The 25,222-nt window shown below is 42.2% G+C and overlaps 1 protein-coding gene across 10 annotated transcripts in view; it reads right to left on the reverse strand.

Moving 5' to 3' along the window:
• Positions 1 to 461: 461 nt before the first annotated feature.
• The window catches only part of CCDC62 (coiled-coil domain containing 62), a 42,746-nt gene continuing 17,985 nt past the window's right edge, over positions 462 to 25,222 (reverse strand). For 7 of the 10 annotated variants that reach the window (XM_019467591.2, XM_019467590.2, XM_019467588.2 and 4 more), the window contains 6 exons: positions 24,905 to 25,020; positions 22,069 to 22,797; positions 18,492 to 18,648; positions 14,813 to 14,938; positions 2,176 to 2,269; positions 462 to 1,178 (listed from right to left, as the gene is read on the reverse strand). In XM_019467591.2, the coding sequence (XP_019323136.1) occupies positions 2,216 to 2,269; positions 14,813 to 14,938; positions 18,492 to 18,648; positions 22,069 to 22,797; positions 24,905 to 25,020 (1,182 nt within the window). In that variant the 3' untranslated portion in view covers positions 462 to 1,178; positions 2,176 to 2,215. The remainder of the gene's footprint in view (positions 1,179 to 2,175; positions 2,270 to 14,812; positions 14,939 to 18,491; positions 18,649 to 22,068; positions 22,798 to 24,904; positions 25,021 to 25,222) is intronic. The other 3 variants (XM_019467597.2, XM_019467595.2, XM_019467589.2) reach the window with 2 other exon arrangements.

Genomic DNA, 25,222 nt, shown 5'->3' on the forward strand with positions numbered 1-25,222 from the left:
CCTTTCTCAGACTCGCTCTGCACAGACCGGCCGGCCATGCCTGCAGGAGAAAGCAAGCATTTATAAAGAACTTCGGCAGAACCTCACCCAATTTCTCTTTTCAGCACCCTAATTAAAAAGGCTACATGGGGTGGCTCCTCCACTCTCACGAAAATCATCTCTGAAGTAGCACTGAAACCTTTCAACAAAGGGGCATTTATACAGCACAACGGAACCTTGATAACTGCAATGCTTAAGAAAACTACATTCCCACTCCCGAGGAAATTCACTTGCCAGGCTGGGTTTTAAGCGACTACCCTTCCTTATTTCACTCCTGTATAATACAAAGAAACCCAAGAGAGTTATTTTTCTTATTAAAAATATTTTTTATTGGCTGAAGCCGATCGATTCTCTTCTTCAGAAGGGATAGAAATGCACATTAGTATATTCTTTAAAAAATTAAATTACAAGTTAAAAGGGAAGTGTTTTTAGTCTTTAATGATAAAGAAAAAAAAAAAACGCATATAAAACTTGATCTTCCAGCGAGCCTTTGTTTGTATGAGTAGATGGGACTTACTACAGACCCAGACACGATGGGGCTCTGTTCAGCTTGGGGAAAGACGGGCCTCGATTGTCAGTAACTGATGAGATACTTTCCAGTTAAAAATATGTTCTATCATATCATTTTATGTCTATTTTACACAGCGAAGTCCAGAGCAAAAGCCACGAAAGAGGAGGAGACTATTTCTCATATATTTGCAGCTGTCTCTGATAAGCTGTTGGTTGTAGTTTAAATGCATGCACAGGTTTTTTAAAAATCAGAGAGTGAAAATAGCACTTTATGTGCAGGGGTTCTCGATTTGATGTTCACGCTTTTAAAGAGCTTCTCTAGTACTTAATTCTGGTCTGCATCTTTACAGAGAAGTCTTTTTCTCTGTGAGCATAATATACATAATTGTGTATACAGACAATACACAATAAGGTCTAATTGCTTACACATAAAACAATATTTCTTCAACATGAAAACGGTCAACTTGAAAAGCAATAAAATACAGATGTTGAAAAACTAACTTTCACTTTCTGCTTCCCTTTGGTATTAAGTGTTGCTTACAAAGGATTACAATCCTCTTTTTGTTTTCAAGGTTAAGCATTAGGTATTGATGTCTGCTTCCTGCCTTCCAAAGTTGGAAAATCGGCTTCTGCAGGAAGGAAACAACAGAGTGAATAAAATCAAGTCAAGGAGAGCGGTGGGCAGTGTGTTCTAATTCACAGTCTCTAAAAAATTAACTATATACATCCTGATTTTTGTCTACCTAAGGCCGTGCAAAATACCATAAGTCTTACAGCTTCTCAGCAAAGAGAGAGAAAGAGAACAGGAGACAGGGAATAGCTACCTGCGTTGACTGCTTTCGCAGAGTTCTTGCTTACCCTGAAAGCATCTGAAATGATTATGTCTTTTAACTTCTCAGACTGGATTCTGAAGACACTTTGCATATGAAATGTAGGTTTAACAGAAGGAAACAGATCAAGAAAGTGCAAACTACACCAATTAGCCTTTTTTCCCAAGATTTTTTTCTTTTTATTTATTTTTTTGTTTATTTATTTATTTTGAGAGACAGACAATCCCAAGCAGACTCTGCACCCCGATGAGGCGCTGGGACTCATGAACCATGAGATCATGACCTGCGTGAAACCAAGAGTTGGACACTTAACTGACTGACCCACCCAGGCACCCCTGAAGATTTTATTTTTAAGTCGTCTCTACACCCAACATGCGGCTCGAACTCACAACCCCGAGATCTTGAATGTACACTCCGTGGCCTGAGCCAGCTAGGTGCTCCAGTGAATGACCCTTTTTATAAAATTGAAACCCCATGAAAAGATTTCTTTCCAGACAGATATCCAGATGAAAGGCTGAAATGTTCATTTAGATTCTGATTTTGAAAGCTATCTGTATTCATGTCCTTATATTTAAAATTCTAGGTGTTGAGAACAAGAACTTTTTGATCTGCATTTCTCATACAAATTACTGACATTTTACTGATTAAATTTAGAAGGTATGTACAAATAGGTCAAACAAGAGAAAGGATTACAGGTCAAACAAATGCATGGCCTTGACTCTACATTATCAACGTTCCCAAGTTACTTATTAAATATCAATGGAGATATAAAGGGAGATAAACAAAAGTGACTTACCTCTGACCACAGTGAATACTGAAGTTGACTTTTGTTTTCTTCAGTTAGTAAGGAGGGTATTTTTTTGAGCTGACTCTTCTGAGACTTCTAAGTTCTATAAAACAACTTCTAAATTAGTACCCAGGAGAGAAAAACTGGACAGTGCTTAAGACAATACACAAATATAGCAGAAATGCCTTTAAAAGACCTAAGGAATTAATGAAATACAATGAAGTAATTTTAAACAACAAGCATCCATCCAGCAAAGAGGTACTGATTTCCTATTCATGTGTGGGGCCCTTTCGTCTCTAATTGCCTAGTTGGAAGGCTCTGTTTGCTTTACCATGTACGTTATGCCTTAAACTCTGGCAATCAGCTAATACCCAGATATAACTGTCTCTTTGTCAGCCTTAATATGGACTATGTCATGAGCCCCTAATGATGACAAGGGTCATCAATAAGAATCGACAATTGTAAGTGCCACTGTTAATTATAAGTACTTACTGAGGGCTTGGTTAGTTAGCATTGTTAGCTGTTCTGGGAGATTTTTTTTTTAATGTTTATTATTTATGTATTTATTTTTAATGTTTATTCATTTCTGAGAGAGAGAGACAGAGCATGAGCAGGGGAGGGGCAGAGAGAGAGGGAGACACAGGATCCCAAGCAGGCTCCAGGCTCTGAGCTGTCAGCACAGAGCCCGACGCGGGGCTCGAACTCACAGACTGTGAGATCCTGACCTGAGCCGAGGTCAGATGCTTAACCGACTGAGCCATCCAGGTGCCCCTTGTTTATTTTGAGAGAGAGAAAGAGAGCATGTGCACACGAGTAGGAGAGGGGCAGAGACAGAAGAGAGAGAGAATCCCAAGCAGGCTTCACGTCAGTGCAGAGCCCGATGCGGGGCTCTGTCTCCTGAACCAGAACCGAAACCGAGTTGGATGCTTGCTCGACTGAGCCACCCAGGCGCCCCTGGGAGATCTATTTTTAAAAAGGCGAAAAAGAAGGAAAGAGAAGGATGATACCTGGAAAGACAGCGGTAGACACAGCTGGTGGACTTCAGGGTGCAGGGAAAGCCTGCCTCCTCAGCCTCTTCCTCCTCCCCAGGGGGCCTGCATTTGAGCCAGGCTGAGGCTCTTCTCAGTGCTCCCAGACCTCCGGGCTTTAATCATCCCACTTCCTCTCTGCTCAAACAGCCTTCCTATGTATTCTACCATCTGATGTATTTTATTTCATTCCTTTAAAAACATTCTTCTGAAAGGGAGCTGCAGGCTTTCCCAGCCTGCCTCAAAAACAGGTCAAGAACCCCAACAGGACCGACAGTCTCGAGCTAGCAATGAGGATGTCGGGTCCCCTGTACTCGTCAAAAGTCCAAATTCAGTTTCAGGCTGAGTCCCTCCCTGTTTCCACCCCTCAACTAAGTAGGAAGCCTGCTGTGGGGCAAGGTGATGTGGTCAGCTATGCTGTGTTTTACTCTTTCTTTTCTCTCTCTTTAAATCATTGGGGCTTTTAAAAAATAGTCAATAGGGGCCCCTGGGTGGCTCAGTCGGTTGAGCATCCGACTTCGGCTCAGGCCACGATCTCATGGTCCGTGAGTTCGAGCCCCGCGTCAGGCTCTGTGCTCACAGCTCAGAGCCTGGAGCCTGCTTTGGATTCTGTGTTTCCCTCTCTCTCTCTGCTCCTCCCCTGTTCATGCTCTGTCTCTCTCTGTCTCAAAAATAAATAAAAAGAAAGAAAGAAAGAAAGAAAGAAAGAAAGAAAGAAAGAAAGAAAGAAAGAAAGAAAAAATAAAAAATAGTTAATACACAAATACGATAAAAAGAATATATATTCTTTTTTTTAATGTTTATTTATTTTTGAGAGAGGGAGAGAGAGGGAGAGACAGAGCGCACACGTGGGCAAGGGAGGGGCAGAGAGAGAATCCCAAGCAGGTTCCATACTGCCAGCCCAGACCCTGCCCCAGGGCTCGAACTCATGAACCATGAGATCGTGACCTATGCCGAACCAAGAGTCGGATGCTCAACTGAGCCACCCAGGCGCCCCCAAAATAATATATATTCTTATCCCCATCCCTTTGGGTACATGTGAAGAATAACATATGAGCCTTTCAGTATCTTGCTTCTTTTCACTTAATAATATATCCCATAAGTATGTCCACATCTGAGCTCTTCCTCACTCTGTTTTATGGCTAAGCAATATTCCAGTGTGGACACACCATCGCTACTCCCTGAGTTCCTTTTTGCTGGACACTCGGGATTGTTTCCAAACTTTTGCTATTACAAAGCAATGCTGCAGGGGTGTCTGGGTGGCTCAGTCGGTTAAGTGTCCAACTCTCGATTTCGGCTCAGGTCGTGATCTCACGCTGCACAGGTTCGAGCCCCGAGGGGGGCTCCGTGCCAGGCTCTGTGCCGACAGTGCAGAGCCTGCTTGGGATTCTCTCTCTCTCCCTCTTTCCTTGCCCCTCTCCTGCTTGTGTGCACTCTCTCTCTCAAGATAAATGAACTTTAATTTTTTTTTTATTTTAATGTTTATTTATTCTTGAGACAGAGAGAGATAGAGCATGAGCGGGGGAGGGTCAGAGAGAGGGATACACAGAATCTGAAGCAGACTCCAGGCTCCGAGCTGTCGGCACAGAGCCCGACGCGGGGCTCGAACTCACAGACAGTGAGATCATGACCTGAGCCGAGGTTGGACGCTCAACCGACTGAGCCACCCAGGTGCCCCAAGATAAATGAACTTTAAAAAAAAAAAAAAAGCAGTGCTGTAATGTAAAACTTGTACATAGGCCACTTTATACACATGTGGATGTACTGGTAGGAGAGATTCCCAAAGCAACACTACTGTGTCAAAGGCTCAGTTCTGCAATTTTGAGTAAATGGTGCCAAGTTCCCTGCCAGAAGGTTTGAATCACTTTGTGCTCCCCCAGCAATGTCTAAGAATGTGTTTGAGAAAAAGGCTTTGAAATAAGACCCTTGTTCTCTGCAACAGATGCCCCAAAATGGTGACGCAGACAGGCTGCTCAGAATTTTACCCTGCTTCCTTATTGCAAAAATTAAGACTTTTTACAAATTGGGGAGCCTGGGTGGCTCAGTCAGTTGGGCATCCGACTCTTCTTGATTTCCACTCAGGTCATGGGGTTGAGCTCTGAGTCGGGCTCCAAGCTGCCAGCTCAGAGCCCACTTGGGATTCTCTCTCTGCCATTCTCTCTCTCTCAAAATCAATAAACTTAAAAGATTCTCTCTTTCTCTGTCCCTCTGCCCTCTCCCCCGCTCACACATTCTCTAAAATTAATTTAAAAAAAAAGAATTTTTACAAATCATTTGCTTTTTTCTATAACTATCCAGTTCCAAGGACCAGAGGGACGGAATTTGTAAAGCATGTTGCCAAGTACATTTCTGTGAATTACATTGTTTTTTAATGTTTCCAGACTCAGTTAATAACCTTCCAGAAAATTTATTACATCTGAAGGCAATACTTTTTCCAACTAATTCCAAACGATTATCTGATTCTAGCTATGGAATGTTAAGCGAGAGAATTAATCACTTTTCCTCACCTGTAAGATGAAAGGTTGAGATTACACCCTCTTCTAGGTCTTTCTAGCTCCAAAATTCTCTTAAACCAAGTTTTCACCAACCTCAAGCGGCTTTAGAGTTTTTTTCATTCTCTAGCTGAGGTTACTGTTTTGTCTTTTTCTTTTTTTTGAATTTTTTAACATTTATTATTTTTGAGAGAGAGAGAGACAGCACAAGTGGGGAAGGAGCAGAGAGAGAGGGGGACACAGAATCTGAAGCAGGCTCCAGGCTCTGAGCTGTCAGCACAGAGCCCGACACAGGGCTCGAACTCATGAGCTGTGAGTTCATGACCTGAGCCGAAGTCAGACGCTTGACCGACTGAGCCACCCACGCACCCCTGTTTTGTCTTTTTTCTGATCATGTCCATTCCAGGTATTTATTTACTGAGCGTCCTCTAGCAGGTACTGTGTGTGCTACAGCTAGGAATGCCAAAATGAGTATGAGGGGCTCCCGAGGTGCTCACAGAGGAGGGGAGGACATGTATGTAATCTGCTATCCTGCACTGTGACCTGTGCTCTCATGGAGATACATATATGGACACATACATACAAAGCCCTGCTATGAGGACAAAAGCGAGGGAGCTATCGATTATATCTTAGATAGGAATTTGACATAAAACCCTCCAGGAGAGGGGCACCTGCGTGGCTCAGTTGGTTAAGCGTCTGACTCTTGGTTTTGGCTCAGGTCATGATCTCACAGTTCATGGGTTCGAGTCCCGCGTCAGGCTCCATGCTGGCAGTGTGGAGCCTGCTTGGGATTCTCTCTCTCTCTCTCTCTCTCTCTCTCTCTCTCTCTCTCTTTCTCCTTCTCTCTCTCTCTCTCTCCCCTTCTCTCTTTGCCTGCTCACTCACTCTCTCTGTCTCAAAATAAATAAACTTAAAAAAAAAAAACAACCCTACAGAAGAGGTTAGGAGCCTGAGGCCATGAGAATGACTAGGAGTCGGCCAGGTAGATTATACTGAAAGACAGTTCTGCTCGAACACTTGTTTTGAAAATATGAATTTGTTCCAACACAGCCGATATATTAGGGAGCAATTTGGGCCTAATGTGAAGTTTGCATTTATTTACCTGCAATTTTCTCCACGAGAAACGCTAGGTAAATTGTGCCCAGTTGCCTGAGCCATGGCATGCCGGAATACAGACACACACCTGCACCCCTCAAACATCCACTGCCCTCCCCCAGTTTCCCCGTGTGTGTTAAAAGCCACCCCATCCACATCTGCTGCTATAACTTCCCAGCCAAGTACCTTCTTCCCTCATCGCAGTGAATCATAAGCTGCCACCTCCCCAACACCCAATTCCACACGCAAACTTCAGGTCTTTCTCAAGATAAAGTGCCATATTGCTTACAGGACTTATCTATTTCTTAACGACTTAACATGTATAAAAACTGTCCTACCGGGGTGCCTGGGTGGCTCAGTCAGTTAAGCGTCTGACTTCAGCTCAGGTCATGATTTCGTGGTTTGTGGGTTCAAGCCCCACATCGGGCTCTGTGCTGACAGCTCGGAGCCTGGAGCCTGCTTCAGATTCTGTCTCCGTCTCTCTCTGCCCCTCCCCTGCTCATGCTCTGTCTCTCTCTCTCTCCCTCTCTCTCAAAAATTAAAATAAACATTAAAATTTTTTTTAAATATATGCACTCTTTATTTTTTAAGTTTCATTTAAATAATGTCTATACCCAACAAAGGGCTCAAACTCACAACCCAAGATCAAGAGTCTCAGGTTCTTCCAAATGAGCCAGCCAGGTGCCCCAAGACTCTTTTTTTTTTTCTTTTAAAGTAAGCTCTAGGCCCAATATGGGGCTTGAACTCACAACCCCAAGATCAGGAATCCAGGCGCCCCTTTTCCATAGTAAAGGATTAAATGATACGATCCAGTAGCAGGCCTAATATTCTGTAATTCTGAGCCAGTGCTAAGTATAAAGGGTATCTCAAGATACCTGTAATGACTGTAATGTGGTCTGAAACCATTTGTGATCTCTACTAGGAACCAAGTCATAGGTATTATGTACTCCTATGACTTGTTTCCTATGTCCAGAAGTGAAGGAAGTGCTAAATTTCAGTCAGAGGTTAATTAAAATAAGCTTATGTGTGTTTTTTATTCACATCAAAGTTTATGGATCCCCTGAATTCTATTCAACAAACTCTGGTTAAAAATCTCTGCCTAGGGGCGCCTGGGTGGCGCAGTCGGTTAAGCGTCCGACTTCAGCCAGGTCACGATCTCGCGGTCCGTGAGTTCGAGCCCCGCGTCGGGCTCTGGGCTGATGGCTCGGAGCCTGGAGCCTGTTTCCGATTCTGTGTCTCCCTCTCTCTCTGCCCCTCCCCCGTTCATGCTCTGTCTCTCTCTGTCCCAAAAAAAAAAAAATAAAAAATAAAAAATAAAAAAAAAAATCTCTGCCTAACAAATCCATAGAGGAAAAAAAAGGAGATCGATAATTAGCCACCAGGGGCTAGGGGAGAGGGAAGGGGGAGTGACTGCTAATGGGTACGGGCTTTCTTTGGGGATGATGAAAATGTTCGAAATTAGATTATGGTGACAGTCGCATACTTTGTGAAATACACCAAAACCACTGGATTGTACACTTCACATAGAAGAACGTGATGGTATATACATTATATCTCAGTAAAGCTGTTTAAAAAAACCCTTATGAATACTTAAAAATACTTTCTGCCCCAATGTAAAATAAATTGCTTCACTAATGCTTCAAAGAATCTGTCAAGAAAAAAAATCTTTCTTCCCAGAAAACACCACAAAGTCCATTAAGGTTTCTACTTTGAAAAGCTTATGTGGCATACATGTAGATATTCTTTTAAAAATCACTTTTTTTGGAGCTCATTCTTCTTTTTTTTAATGTTTGTTTATTTTGAGAGAGACAGCGTGCATGAGCAGGACAGGGACAGAGAGAGAGGAGAGAGAGAGAATATCCCAAGCAGGCTCTGCGCTGTGAGCACAGAGCCGAGGCAGGGCTTGAACTCAAGGTTATGAGATCATAACCTGAGCTGAAATCGAGAGTTGGACGTTTAACCGACTGAGCCCCCCAGGTGCCCTGGAGCCCATTATTCTTTCAGGCAATCTTTGTAACTACCTGTTGAAGCTCATGGCAATGAGCATGTTGATTCTAAAATGGTTAATGGTCTTGGGGTGCCTGGTAGTCTCATAGTGAAGTGTGAGACTTGGTTTCGGGGTTGTGAGTTTGAGCCCCATATTGGGTGTAGAGATTACTTAAAAATAAAATCCTTAGGGGCGCCTGGGTGGCTCAGTCGGTTAAGCGTCCGACTTCGGCTCAGGTCACGATCTCACGGTCCGTGAGTTCGAGCCCCGCGTCGGGCTCTGGGCTGATGGCTCAGAGCCTGGAGCCTGCTTCCGATTCTGTGTCTCCCTCTCTCTCTGCCCCTCCCCCCGTTCATGCTCTGTCTCTCTCTGTCTCAAAAATAGATAAACATTAAAAAAAAAATCAAATCAAATCAAACTGACAAAACCAAGCACTGGTGAGGATGTGGAGCACCTGGGATGTTCATACACTGCTGGCAGGGATGCAAATGGTACAAACCACCCTGAAAAACACTTTGGCAGTTTATTAAAAAGTTAAGCATGCACCTGTCCTATAACTAGTGATTCTATTTCTAGGTATTTTCCTTAGAGAAATAAAAACATATTTCCATTTTACAAAAGGTTTATATAAAAAATGTTCATAGCAGCTTTATTCGTAATAGCCCCAAACTGCAAACAACCCACGTGTCCCATCAACAGGTGAATAAACAAACTGTGGTCTCGTCATACAATGGAATACTGATCGGCAATAAAAAGGAGTGAAGTACCAGTATACACAACAACATGGACAAATCTCAAAATAGTTCTATTGGAAGAAGCTAGACAAAGAGTACATACCATATGACTGCATTTATACGAAGTTCTAGAATAGGCCAACTATTCTTCCATGATCAAAATCAGAGCAGTAGCTCCCTGGAGTAGGGGAAAGGGGGAGTCCACGCCAAAGAACATGAGGGAACTTTCTGGGGTGATGGAAATGTTCTATATCTTGACTGGGATATTGGTTAAATGAGTGTATACACATTTATCTAAACTTACTGAACTAACGATCTGTGTTGGTTTTCATTAAGGAGTAAGTACTTAGGCATTAAAGTCTACAAAGTTGATCTTATTTTATTTCATTTTTTAAATTCAAGTTAGTTAACATACAGGATAGTCTTGGCTTCAGGAGTAGAATCCAGTGAGGGGCGCCTGGGTGGCTCAGTTGGCTAAGGAGTAGAATCCAATAATTCATCTCTTACATGTAATACCCAGTGCTCATCCCGAAAAGTGCCCTCCTTCATGCCCCTCACCCATTTAACCCATCCCCCACACCTTCCAGCAGCCCTCAGTTTGTTCTCTGTATTTAGGAGTCTCTTATGGTTTGCCTCCCTCTGTTTTATCTTATTTTTCCTTTCCTTCTGCTATGTTCCCTTCTGCTATGTTCATCTGTTGAGTTTCTCAAATTCTACGTATGAGCAAAATCATATGATACGTCTTTTTCTGACTTATTTCACTTGGCATAATGCCCTCCATTTCCATCCACATTGTTGTAAATGGCAGGATTTCATTCTTTTTCATTGCCAAGTAATATTCCATTACGCGCTTGCGCGCACGCACGTGTGTGTGTGTGTGTGTGTGTGTGTATACATACCACATCTTCTTTATCCATTCATCAGTCAATGGATATTTGGGCTCTTTCCATAAATAATTTGGCTATTGTTGATAGCGCTGCTATAAACATTGGGGTGCATGTGCCCCTTCAAATCAGCATTTTTATATACTTTTGTATACTTTGGATAAAATCCTAGTAGTGCAGTTGCTGAGTTGTACGGTAGTTCTATTTTTAATTTTCTGAGGAACCTTCATACTGTTTTCCAGAGTGGCTGCACCAGTTTGCATTCCCACCAACAGTGCAAAAGGTTCCTCACCAACATCTGTTGTTTCCTGAATTGTTAATTTTAGCCACTCTGACAGGTGTGAGGATGTATGTCATTGTAGTTTTGATTTGTATTTCCATGATGATGAGTGATGTTGAGCATCTTTTCATGTGTCTGTTAGCCATCCGGATGTCTTCTTTGGAAAAGTGTCTATTCATGTCTTCTGCCCATTTCTTCACTGGATTAGTTTTTGGGGTATTGAGTTTGGTGGCTTCTTTATAGATTTTGGATACTAACCCTTATCCATTATGTCATTTGCAAATATCTTCTCCCATTCCATCGGTTGCCTATTTTTTTTTTAAATGTTTATTTATTTTTGAAAGAGAAAAAGAAGGACAGGGCAGGGGAGGGATCCAAAGCAGGCTCTGTGCTTACAGCAAAGAGCCGGATGCAGGGGTCAAACTCACAAACCACAAGATCATGACCTGAGCGGAAGTCAGAAACTTAACCAACCGAGCCACCCAGGCGCCCCTCTGTCGGTTGCCTTTTAGTTTTGTTGATGGTTTCCTTTGCTGTGCAGAAGTGAGGCCATTTTTGCTTTTATTTCTCTTGCCTCTGGAGACATGTCAAGTAAGAAGTTGCTGTGGCCTAAATCAAAGAGGTTGCTGCCTATTTTCTCCTATAAGATTTTGATGGTTTCCTGTCTACATTTAGGTATTTCATCCATTTTGAGTTTATTTTTGTGTATGGTGTAAGAAAGTGGTTCAGGTTCATTCTTCTGCATGTCGCTGCCCAGTTTTCCCAGCACCACTTGCTAAAGAGACTGTCTTTATTCCGTTGGATAGTCTTTCCTGCTTTGTCAAAGATTAGTTGGCCATACATTTGTAGGTCCATTTCTGGGTTCTCTATTCTGTTCCATTGATCTGAGTGTCTGTTTTTGCACCAGTACCATACTGTCTTGATGATGACAGCTTTGGAGTATAGCTTGAAGTCCAGGATTGTGATGCCTCCAGCTTCAGTTATCTTTTTCAAGATTGCTTTGGTTATTCGGAGTCTTTTCTGGTTCCATAAAAATTTTAGGATTGTTTGTTCTAGCTCTGTGAAGAATGCCGATGTTATTTTGATAGGGATTGCGTTGAATATGTAGATTGCTTTGGGCAGTATTGACATTTTAACAATATAAGTTCTTCCAATCCATGAGCATGGAATATTTTTCCATTTTTTGTGTGTCTTCTTTAATTTCTTTCATAAGCTTTCTATGGTTTTCAGTGTGTAGATTTTTCGCCTCTTTGGTTAGGTTTATTCCTAGATATTTTATGGTTCTTGGTGCCAGTTTCATTCTTTTGCATGTTGCTGTCCAGTTCTCCCAGCACCATTTGCTAAAGAGACTGTCTTTCTTCCATTAGATACTCTTTCCTGCTTTGTCGAAGACTAGTTGGCCATATATTTATGGGTCCATTTCTGGGTTCTCTATTCTTTTCCATTGATCTATGTCTCTGTTTTTGTGCCAGTACCATAGTGTCTTGATGAGTACAGCTTTGTAATACATCTTGAAGTCCAGAATTGTGATGCCTCCAGCTTTGGTTTTCTTTTCCAACATTGCTTTAGCTATTCAGGGTCATTTGTGGTGCCATGCAAATTTTAGGATTGTTTGTTCTAACTCTGTGAAGAATGCTGGTATCATTTTGATAGGGATTGCGTTGAATGTGTAGATGCTTAGGGTAGTATCAACATTTTAACAATATTTGTTCTTCCAATCCATAAGCATGGAATGTTTTTTCATTTCTTTGTGTCTTCTTCAGTTTCTTTCATAATCTTTCTATGGTTTTCAGCGTATAGATCTTTTACCTCGTACAAAACCGATTTTAAAAGAAGTATTTCAGTGTTCGTACAGACCTTTTTTTATTTTAGTTTTTTGGTCAGGGACACAAAGAAGTTTAACTCCGTGGCTTTCATATATCTTTATGCACACAGCACACCCAAGTAATGTACCTGGAATCTTAAATTTAAAGCCTCAGTTCTAAGCTCTTATTTTACAGATTAGGAAACTGGAACCCCAGTATCCTGATTTCAAGTTCAATGCTCTTTTCACTATTTATATTAAGGCTATAAAATCCACAAACCAACTTACATCATTGCTACTGAAATGTTACCGGGCTCAGAAAAAGCAGTTAAAATTAACATGTAAAACACTCCCCCAAAAGAATGACAGATTTAGAATGAGTATGTTGCAATTGCTAATGAAATAATAGCTCTAAGTAACAGTAATCAAAGAATGCTAAAATCATTAAGTGAACTTTATAAATATAAAAGCTCGGGCTGACCAACTCTTGAACTTCCAATGAACCTTTACATCCACAGGTGGCACAACCAGAGATCCGGGTCCTCCTGATGCGATGGAGTAGGCAGCAGGCAGCAGGCAGCATCGCCAGTGAGGCAGTGATGCCAAAAGGAAAACACCAAATTGATCCCAAGTCTAACCAAGTCACTAGATCTAAATACCAGTTCTTAGGAATCATGGAGGACACAGGAATGTGTTAAATAACAATGAGGACAATCAGCAAGATCCAGAATGCTAGAAATTCTACAGGACAAATCACCCAGTGTTTCTTCCACAACTAAATGGCAAGAAAAAAAAAAAAAAACAAAGGGAGAAGGAGAAGAAGAAAGAGGAAGAAGAAAAGGGAGGAAGGAAGATGGTGAAGGACCTGCCAGTGATTGAGACTTTATTTCTATTTATTTATTTATTTATTTATTTATTTATTTATTTATTTATTTATTATTTAGTAAACTCTACACCCAATGTGGGGCTCGAACTCATGAGCCTGAGATCAGGAGTAGTGTGCTCTTTTGACTGAACCAGCCAGATGCCCCTTAAGACAGACTTTTTTTTTTAAATCTTTTTTTTTTTAACGTCTATTTATTTTCGAGACAGAGCATGAACGGGGGAGGGGCAGAGAGAGAGGGAGACACAGAATCGGAAGCAGGCTCCAGGCTCTGAGCCATCAGCCCAGAGCCCGACGCGGGGCTCAAACTCACGGACCACAAGATCGTGACCTGGGCTGAAGTCGGACTCCTAACCGACTGAGCCACCCAGGCGCCCCAAGAGAGACTTTAAAGGATATATCCAAATGCCAAGTATGGACCTTGGTTGATTTAAATAAAGAGTGAAAGGGCATTTTTTAGATTAATGGGGAAAACTTAACATGGTCTAGTCATTAGGTTGATATTAACAAGTTATTGTTAACTTGGCTGGGTATGACAGTGTTAAAACTATTTTTTTTAAATCCTTATCTGTGAAAGATACATAATAAAGTTTTTAAAAAATTTTTTTAATGTTTATTTTTGAAAGAGAGAGAAAGATACAGCGGGAGAGGGCCAGAGAAAGAGGGAGACACAGAATCCAAAGAAGGCTCCAGGTTCTGAGCTGTCAGGACACAGCCTGATGCAGGACTTGAACCCACAAACTGTGAGATCATGACCTGAGCCAAAGTTGGATGCCTAACCAACTGAGCCACCCAGGTGTCCCTGAGTTATCATTTTTGTTTGTTTTCTCTTGTTGTTGTTGTTGTTTTTAATGTTCATTTACTTTTGAGATAGAGGGAGAGTGCGAGTGGGGTAGGGGCAGAGAGAGAGGTAGACAAAGGATCCGAAGCAGGCTCTGCGCTGACGGCAGAGAGCCCAATGCGGGGCTCAAACTCATGAACCGTGATCATGACCTGAGCCGAAGTCGGACGCTTAACCGACTGAGCCACCCAGGTACCCCACATAATGAAGTTTTTATGAGTGACATGATATGATGTCTAGGATTTGCTTCAAAATGCTAAGAAAACATGTATGGATAGGGGAAGATAAAACAAAAATGGCAGAACGTTGAAGGCCTGTGATTTTAATATTCTCCCTACTTCTGTATTTGAAGTTTTCTATAGTAAAATATATAATCTTATATCCCAAGAATTTATATTCATACGCCCAGGTAATTAGAAAGAGGAAGTTGGGGCACAGTGACTTTTTTGTGTGAATTTTCCCTCGTCCTCGAAGCCAGTGTGCTACCTCTCTGTCTCAGAGACATACAGGAACTTTCCTTCTAACAGAAAGGGATGCCCGACCAGTGACGTCTGCACGAGAGTACTCAGTGGAGTATTCGGATACACAGAGGGGGTCAAAGGAAAAGTAACCACATACCTTATTGGCACTGCTGCTGAAACTCTCAGAGCTGATGGGGAGCAGAGTACTCAACTCCAGGTCCGTAACCATCTGCCGAGACTCTGCCAGCAAACGCTGGAGCTTGCTTGTGGGCGAAAAGTCGTCCTGGGAAGACAACACAACGTACGCATTCAAGAAATCAAGAAGCGTTTTGAGATGTTTATGTTTACAAGCACAGTGTGATAAACACAAATGTTAACCACCCACTAATGTTTCTTTGACTTTAGGCATTACATATCAAAGCTGGACATGAAATACTACAAGAACCAAATTCCATTTATTTCTTAGAACCTACTTTGCTAAATAATTTGACTTCAACAGACCTTACAACTAATTAAGTAACATCCATGCGATAAAAAGAATCCTAGGCTGGGGCCCCTGGCTGTCTCAGTAGGTAGAGCATGCAACTCTTGATCTTGGGGTTGTAAGTTCGAGCCCCACACTGGGTGTAGAGATTACTTAAAGATAAAATCTTTAAAAAAACAAAAATCCTAGGCATTGTTTAAGTCTCCTAAATTAACTTTCCAAAGTCATAATTACCATGCTAATTAGTATGTCAAAATACTTGCAAAATGTAATTTTAACATTAAACGCTTGTAAGCTTTTAAGGGGCACCTGGGTGGCTCAGTCAGTTAAGCGTACGAGCTCAGGTCATGATCTCACTGTTTGTGAGTTTGAGCCCCGAGTCGGGATCTGTGCTTACAGCTGAGAGCCTGAAGCCTGCTTCAGATTCTGTGTCTCCCTCTCTGCCCCTCCCCTGCTGGTGCTCAGTCTCTCTCTCTCTCTCTCTCTCTCTCTCTCTCTCTCTCTCTCAAAAATAAATAAACGTTAAAAATTTTTAAACAAATAATATAAAAATATGTGGATATGTGCCTTAATTTGTTCTTGTTTAATTTTCAACTTTGGGATCTAAAGTTTTAGCATGACAACCACTCTTGAAAGTACCTAGACTATTTTTTTGCTAAGAAAAGTGAAGTCTAATGTTCTAGGAACAAAGATGATCACTACTGACCTGGATTTAGAAGACATTTAATAAATACCTGCTGAGTGAATATATCTGTGTGTGTGAGCAGGTGCGCGTGCACACACATACACACACACACACAAATGTATACATATATATGGACAACATAAGCATGTAATATATATATACTGCCTCAAAAAATAGGTACCAACCCTGAAAAAAGGTTTACAAGAACTGAAAAGGTAGTAACTAATATTTCCTCTCATACTAACAGCTTTAAAAAAATTAACATCTCTGAGGGGCACCTGGGGCCTCAGTCGGTTAAGTGTCTGACTTCAGCTCAGGTCATGATCTCATGAGTTGAAGCCCTGCGTTGGGCTCTGTGCTGACAGCTCAGAGCCTGGAGCCTGCTTCGGATTCTGTGTCTCTGTCTCTCTCTGCCTCTCCCCTACTTGTGCTGTTTCTATCTCAAAAATAAACATTTAAACAAATGTTGAAAAATTAACAGCTTTGAGGTATAATCAACATATAATTAACTACACAATTAAGTTGGGGTATCTAGGTGGTTCGGTCGGTTGGGCGTCCGACTTCAGCGCAGGTCATAATCTTGTGGCTTGTGAGTTCAAGCCCTGCATTGGGCTCTGTGCTGACAGCTCAGAGCCTGAAGCCTGCTTCGGATTCGGTCTCCCTTTCTCCCTGCCCCTCCCCCACTCGTGTTCTGTCTCTGTCTCAAAAATAAATGTTTTAAAAAACTATGCAATTAAGCTACATAATATGCTGAGCTTTACCTATGTACACAGCCCTGACACCACACCCACAACGGACAGGGAAGCAAACCTATGCCCCCTGGGAATTCCTGCTGGAGTCGGTCCACCCATTCCCAGCCAACACTGATCTGTCTTCTGTCACCAGAGACTAGTTTGCCTTTTCTGGAATTTTATATAAACACATTCATATTTTTGTCTATGTGGCATCTTTCGCTCAGCATAATCATCTTGAGATTCACCTGTGCTGTGTATCGTAAATAGTTTATGCCTTCATACTCCTGAGAAGTACCTCACTGCATGCGGGCATCATTTTGTCTATTCACCTACTGATGTATATTTGGGTTGTTTCCAGTTTTTCAGTTAATACAAATAAAGCTGCTTGAGTATTCACGTGCAAGTCTTTGTATGGACGTGTTTCCATTTCTCTAGTGGAATAGCGGGGTCATATGGTACGTGTATATTTAATTTTTTAAGAAACTACCCAAGTGCTCTTCAAAGTGAATTTTCTTTTCCCACCGCCAGTGAATGAAAGTCCCGGTTGCTCCAGATTCTAGTCAACACTTAGTATGGTCAAGTTTTAACAAAGAGAACACCCATCAAATACCCATTAGGGGCCAGGCCCTAAAATAGCTCATTTAGACCAAGCAAGTGTAATGTTATTATTGCATATTTGCAAATGAAGAAACTGAGGCTCAAAGAAAGTAAGTAACTTTACTGAGGTCATTGAGCTAAGACAAAGCAAAACAAGGACGTGAACCCAGATCAGTTTCATAGCCTGTTCTCTCCCCCAAGTAAAGCCAGAAGTAATTAAGTTCACTTCAACTTATTTTCACTCTGACAGAGCTGTAATGCGGATCCCATTTATGGTGAAGGCACCGGCTCATGTGTGACAGTGACAGTGCAGTAACAACCTCACTGACCGTCAGGAGGGGCATGAACAAACTGACTTATTCAATCAATAGACTACATATTGATCAGCAGTCAAAATGAAGGGACTAAGTCTTCAAGTATCAGCATGGATAAATGTCACAAAATATTCACACAGTTGGAGAAATCATCGCAAAAGGATAGAGACAGTCTTTTACCACTTACGCACATTTTAAATACACACAAAACATTATGTAATGTTTAAATATATGTTTTTAAATAGTAAAAGCATAAGAAAAAGCATGAATGCAACTTCAGGATAGTGGGTAACTGGTGGGGGGAGTGGGCGAGGGGAGAAGGCACGTGGGACCCACGCTTTATCTGTAGTATTTCATTTCTTGAACAAGAAAAATAAAACAAATGTGACAAAGGTAAGCATGTTAAATGTGAATGTAGGTGCACAATTGCTTGTTACGGTCTTTTTTGTTGTATTTAAAATATGTGTATGCACATATATATGTAATATGTATGTATCTATCAGTCACCAGGAGGGCCTGAGGGACATCTGGCCTGGAGTTAACTCTATAGAATAACATTTATTTTTTATGTTTTTTAAAATTTATTTTGAGAGAGAGCGAGAGAGAGAGCACATGTGTGAGCGTGGGGAGGAGCAGAGAGAGACGAGACAGAGAGACAGAGAGAGAGAGAGAAAATCCCAAGCAGGCTCCACACTGTCGGCATGAGTCTGTTGTGGGGCTTGAACTCATGAACGGTGAGATCATGACCTGAGCCGAAACCAAGAGTCATACACTTAACCAACTGAGCCACCGAGGCACCCCTATAGAATAATATTTAAAGGAAATAGAAGGTGAGTAACTGTGACTTCAGTTAAATGATATAATTAAAGTCTCATAGTTTAGGAAAAACAAAAAAACAAAAAAACAACCCTGAAGAATGACCAAAATTAAGCACACGAACCACAGTACTACAGGAAAATTAAAAGCATGCTGGGGAGAAGTCTTGCTTGAATGAGTTGGGTATCTCTAAGCAGAATACAAACCTTCTCATTGGACAATGGTGCCTCTTTGTTGAATAACAAAATCTTAGGTGAGTTCTTTGTATCAGAAGAGGGCCCTGTCTCTATCAATCTCTCATCCTCTCGTGCCGCAGCTTTTGAAGCACCCAAACAGTGGGAATGCTGGATGGCAAACAGCTCACTACAAACAATAAAACCAAACGGGACAGACATCTTAAAGTGGTAGCAAACATGCGTCACCAATACTCTTACGCTTCAAACTATCTCAACAGGAAAAAAGTTGTTTTTCTTTTTAATGAAGAAGCTCAAGTTTGAGTAGAACATTAGAGATTTGAAGAGAATAACTGAGTAGAATATTATCAATTAATGCATACCCTTTGCAGTCAGAATTAAAACAGAATTCTTAGAGGGTAACAACAGAATAGGGAATTTCCATCCCCCTTCCAAAAAGAAAGAAGAGAAGGGAAAGGAAGGGAAGGGAAGGGAAGGGAAGGGAAGGGAAGGGAAGGGAAGGGAAGGGAAGGGAAGGGAAGGGAAGGGAAGGGAAGGGAAAAAGAAAAGAAAAGAAAAGAAAAGAAAAGAAAAGAAAAGAGAAAAGAAAGAAGGAAAATCATCCAAAAGGGAGGGGAAAAATTAACACAGGTTAAACTCGTGAAAATTTTGGGTTTTTGGTTTGTGAAGTTGATTTTTGTTAATGGTTTTTAAAAGTCCAACCCTTTTGTGAGAGTCGGACAGCACCGTGTGGCTCTTCATTCTTCTGCAGGCCGTCGGTATCGGAGAACAGGGCCGTGTAGCCAAGCTTCGGGGTAGGATATTAGAGTTTGGGCTCAAAGCAGAATGAATGGCAAAAGCTGGCACCCCTTCCTCCCACGTGCCCTGTAACTGAAGAGGAGCAGGCTGCCCGTGGCTTCTCCCTCCACAGGTAACCCCCCCGTGGTCTGGCTGGCATGGGATGGTGGAACAAACGGGAGCATTCAGCCCGATAATAAAGTACGTACACAGTAAGTGCTTATACTCTAAGGGAGAACATAATTATCTTCTGTGTTTAGCCACGCATTTGTCAGGTGACGTGTGGGCACCGCCCCTCTGCTGGCAGCACGAGTCCTGTCAAGTATTTCAAACCAGGGAGGTCAAAAGGGTCTTGAAAGAAAACTCCGAATTTAAATTTGAATTTCTTTCCTACGTTAAATTTCATATATGTCCACTGCGCTCTTAAACCTAACATAGGGGCTGAGCACAGAGCCTAAATAGGATTCTCTCTCCCTCTGCCACTCTCCCCTGCTCACGCTCTCTCTCTCAAAAAAAAAAAAAAAAAAAAAAAAAGAAGGGGCACCTGGGTGGCTTGATTGGGTAAGTGTCCGACTCTTGATTTGGCTCAAGTCATGATCCCACAGTTTGTGGGTTCGAGCCTCGCACTAGGCTCTATGCTGACAGTGCGCAGCCTGCTTGGGATTCTGGCTCTCCCTCTCTCTGCCCCTCTCCTTTTGTGTGCACGCACATGCTCTCTCTCTCTCCACCCGAAATAAATAAATAAACTTAAAAAAAATTTTTTAAATAATGTTGTTAAACCATGCACTCAACAAACATTAAAAAAAACTACCATAAACTTTCCCTGTAATCTATGTGCATTCTTCGCTCAGCAGTGAAAATGCACAGTTGTGCTCTACTGATAACTTGCAATTATTTAAAGAAAATCTGTGAAAAACAAATACAAATAGATAACTTTCTACTGATAACTTGCAATTATTTAAAGAAAATCTGTGAAAAACAAAAACAAATAGATAAATTTGAGTGGCACCACCATTTTACTTTAAAATTTCACAACAGACAATAACTATCTGTATGATTTTTTTTGTTTATTTATTTTGAGAGAGAGACAGAGCACGCAAGAGGGAGAGGGACAGACAGAGGGATAGAGAGAGGGAGGAAGAGAGAGAATCCCAAGCAGGCTCCACACTGCCAGGGCAGAGCCCGACATGGGGCTTGAACCCATGAACCATAAGATCACGACCTGAGCTGAAGTCAAGAGCCATATGCTTAACTACTGAGCCACCCAGAACCTCATGTATGATTTTTAAATGACTTAGGCTTCTAAAAGGGCCAAGGAAAAATCCAAATAATGAAATTACCAGAAAGAAATTTTAATCATAAAGTCCTATGAAAGTCAGCGTGATGACTGAAATAAGGCTCTCAATATAGAAACTTCATTCTTTCTGTAATTTAAGAACAAAGAGCTAGGTTTTATTTAAAAATTGCAGGGGTGCCTGGGTGGCTCAGTTGGTTGAGTGTCTGACTTCAGCTCAGGTCATGATCTCATGGTTCATGGGTTCAAGCCCCACTTTGGGCTCTGTGCTGACAGTTCGGAGCCTGGAGCCTGCTTCAGATTGTGTGTCTCCCTCTCTCTCTGCCCTTCACCTGCTCATGCTCTGTCTCTCTCTCTCTCTCAAAAATAAATAAACACTGAAAAATTTTTTTAATTGCACACATTGGGGCACCTGGGTGGCTCAGTCGATGGAGGGTCCACCTCTCAACTTCAGCACAGGTCGTATCTCAGGGTCATGGGATCAAGCCCTGCATCAGGCTCCATACTGAGCATGGAGTCTACTTGGGATTCTCTCTCTCTCCTCTCTCTCTCTCTCTCTCCCCCCTCTCTCCCTCCTACCCCTCCCCCCAAAAAAGTTTTTTTTAATTTGACATTATTATAGCGCCCCTCAACCACAAGATTCTGCAAGTTTTTTTTATGTTTCTCTATTTTTGAGGGAGAGAGCACAAGCTGGGGAGGGGCACAGAGAGAGATAGAGGGTGGCACAGAGAATCCAAGGCAGGCTCTTAGCTGCCAGCACAGAGCCTGATGCAGGGCTTGTACCCAGGAACCGCAAGATCATGACCTGAGCCGAAGTTGGATGCTTAACCAACTGAGCCACCCAGGCGCCCCAAGATTCAGCAAGTCTAACGATAAGATGAGCCTGAATAATGCAGCATATGCTAATGACTAATCCATTTTCTTCTCTTAAAAAAAAATTAACCTTTCTCAGCTTGTTATGTACAAATATTATTTTTCTTGCATGATTTCAAAAAGTGAGGTTTGGGAAATGTACAATGAACACAAGGGCAGAAGCAGTTGGATACGGAAATATGTCACTGGGGGGTTGGGGGGGCAGGTGGAGGCGAAATTCTTATCTGTGGTCTAGGGAATGTAATCTCTGCAGAAAAACAGCTTATCGACTCACACGGGATCCAGGGGTGAGGAATGCTCCAGAGCGGCATTCTGCTCCGTAAAGTGACCCTACTGTTAGCTTTAAAGAAAAAAAAAAAAAAAATTTGCCCAACTCATGACAACTGGCTTTGTTTTCAAACAAACCCTTTGCCTCAGAAGCAGTCCTAGGTACAAACTTTTCACTGGAATCTAATAGGGTCTCTTTGTACAATCAGAAACTCGACTATGTGCTGATGAAGAGAGTAACCGTTTGGCCCCAGATGTGATTTCTGTTCGCAAACACTGGTCTCTGCTTCCCAGTGAGCGTCGAGTGGCTAATGCCCTTTCCATTTCCAAGCACAGCATGTGGGGTCCCCGGGGGTTAACAATGCCAACATCACTAACCTCGTGGAGGAGTTGTATTTCCGTCTGCTGGCACTTTCTGCACAAGTACAGACGGATTTGTGGCGAACGATTCTTTGCACTTTGGAAGGCTTGAAAATACTCATCCATTCCACGTCAGACATGTGGCCTGGTGCCTCGATTATGAAGTTACTCGGGTGGCAGCACTTGGATTCCCATATGTCACTTTCCCCCAAACAGGCTTCGTTTTTATGGCAACAGGAGACTCCAGACCTTTCCATGTCATCTTGACATTCGACATTCAACTTTTCCGGTTGTTTTGCCCCAGAACAGCTGGCCAGGCCCAGGTACACGTTAACATCATGCCACTGTTTCTCATCAGATAAGGACACTGATGTTTCCAAGAGTTGTTTCTCTTCATTCTGAATCTCTATCCCGTTCCCTTTTGGTGACTTTGCATGGATCTTGCAAAATGTACTTTTGTTTTCGGCTTCCATCGGCATTTTTCCTCCCAGAGACCAAGACTTTTGCTTCTCCAGCAAGTCTTTTGTAAATAGAGATGAGACAGCAATTACGCTTTTCCCCCCAAATGAAGTATTAACCTGTAGTCTCTTCTCTTTGCATACATCACAAGGGCTCGTGTCTGACCTATTTTGCTGAACCAACGTGGTCTCAAATTTTGGGTCTTTAACCAGTGACTTCTGATTTTTCTCTCTCTTAATATCGACTTTTGGGCGGTTATTCTCAAGGTCTGACAAACACATGTCTCTGCTACGGTGGCATTACAAAAAACGTAAGTTATACACTTAATACCGTCATTCTAAATATTTCACTCAAACCCCATTAGTTGAGCTAAATCCTATTAAGACCCATTTGTATGAAATGAAAAGGTAAGGTAGAATATGTATTCTTTCTTCAGAGCCCGATTTCCACCTGACTTCAAGGAAGTCTTTCTGACCAGCAAGCCCACACGCTTACTTTCCCTTCCTGCCTTCCACTCCCCCGTGCTTACTGCCTATACTGCGGTTACTGCTTTACTGTATGTATTCTCTAATCATGCAGCAAACTTCTTATTATAACTATATTGTTCACCAACTTTCATATATATATATATCTTGTCTTTTCAGTAGACTCATAAGTTGTTTTTTTTTTTAATGTTTATGTATTTTTGAGAGACAGAGCACGAGCAGAGCAGGGGTGGGGAGGGGCAGAGAGAGAGGGAGACACAGAATCCAAAGCAGGCTCCAGGCTCTGAGCTGTCAGCACAGAGCCGGATGTAGGGCTTAAATCCACGAACTGTGAGATCATGACCCGAGCCGGAGTCGGACGCTTAACGGACTAAGCCACCCAGGAGCCCCGACTTGTAAATTTCTTAATGTATAGGCCTTTTTAGTCCTCCTGGCACTTCAGGACAGACTTTAACATACATTAGGTATTCCGTAAATACCTGTTCATTGGTCTGTTATTCCCCTTCCTATTAGTGTCACAGTAAACAGAAGTAAAGCCAGGACTGAAAGGGGACAGAGATTCAAGGGACAGAGATACAGTGGAGAGTGCCAAATGTGTTTACCATACTGCATTCATGACCGACCCATTGATCTGCTAGATATTTACACAGCGATATACTGAAAGCTGGTCTAAAGTAAGAAAGGCATGTGTGCATAAAATGAAGATTAAGAACACTATACAACAGGATACACCGTTAACTAAACTGTCTTCATGTCACATGTATTCAGGTATTCTGATCTGTAGAATTCTGACCCCTCAGACAACTCAACCCCCACGTTTCTAGAATGGCACAGGCCATGTCACGCTCTTAGAGAATAACTTCACGCATCTCGCCCAAGTGCCTCCCAGGGGCAATGAGGTCCAAACAAGGAAAAAGCCAGTGTGATGGGGGCTCTTGCCTGCAAGAGAACTCTGGGCTGGTGTGGTAAGTATCAGCAGCAGCAGCAGCAACAGCTGGGACACAAAGCCAAATGTAACTACCCCCCTTCCCCCCCAGCAGAAGGCCTCAAAAGAAAAGTAAAGCACAGCAGTCACACTGTCCGGAGGGACAGTCGCTCCCCACGTCCACCGCTGCAACTGCTAACTACCAGCAAAGGGGCGGCTGGGAGCGCAGGGCGGCCTCCACACCTGCGCGGTTACACCCCGCCCCCCCCCACCCCGTCGCCTCCCCCAGCGGTGGGGACCTGCCCTCATTCCTGTGCCCGGTCATGACTCCCATGTAACACTGGTGCTTGGAAAAGTAGACTAAATGTAACTGTGGGGGCAGCTGTATGCCTGTTAAATTAAACCACACCTCATATATTTGTATTTTAACTTTACAGAGACCAATTTAATTCATACACTACACTGCTTGTTAGAGGTATGAAAAGGTGTCTCCTTCTATTAACAAAGAAAATAGGAAAATCCAGCTAAAATCAGAGATCACCCTCAGCTAGCTGAACTCCTACTCCAGTCATGTATACCATTCGCTGGCGTTATTTCTTTTAGGCAAGTGCTATGTCCTAGGCGTCTTTATTTTGCCCACCCCCAGCCCCGTGAGTGCTAAACACTACACACTAAGTGCGCCTGAAAGAGGACACGATTCCCCTCTGCGGTTTCCACTTGCGCTCGAAGCCTTGTATGCAACGGACGCACAAATAATGCTAATGAATTTCTTTCATCAAGTGGCTAAATCAGGATCGTACCTAAAATTCTCAGATCAGGTCTCATTACAACACAGGATTATAATGGTGATGACTAGCTCCTATATATTTATTCCGTATCCCTTAGGGAATGACGGTCAATACTGGCCTACAGTAAGTACTTAATAAGCAGACTGAACGATAAAACAATATACAAGATCATACTAGCAGCATCTTACTAAGGTTACCTGGATTCCAGAACCTTTGATTCCTCCATCTTTGAGTCATATATCTGTAATAATTCCTGAGAATTTTCCACATTAAAATTAAGAAACTGCAGATCACTCTGTTGTTTTACATAAATCTGCCATAAATATTGATAAGTAAGTTGTGACAATAAAACTATATTGAGTCAACATTCAAATGCTACAACACGTCAGATGGTGACTAGAGACATATGCTAAATATGTTTGCTTTTATTTTTCCTATGTTAGCCCTGAGATTTGTTAGTATAACTGGTTTCCTAACCTTTCGTTACCATAAGCCAAACCCTACTGATTATGCTA

Source organism: Panthera pardus, unplaced genomic scaffold (genome assembly GCF_024362965.1).
Source record: "Panthera pardus isolate Hobbes unplaced genomic scaffold, ASM2436296v1 HiC_scaffold_15, whole genome shotgun sequence".
In the NCBI taxonomy this organism is placed as follows: Eukaryota; Metazoa; Chordata; class Mammalia; order Carnivora; family Felidae; genus Panthera; species Panthera pardus.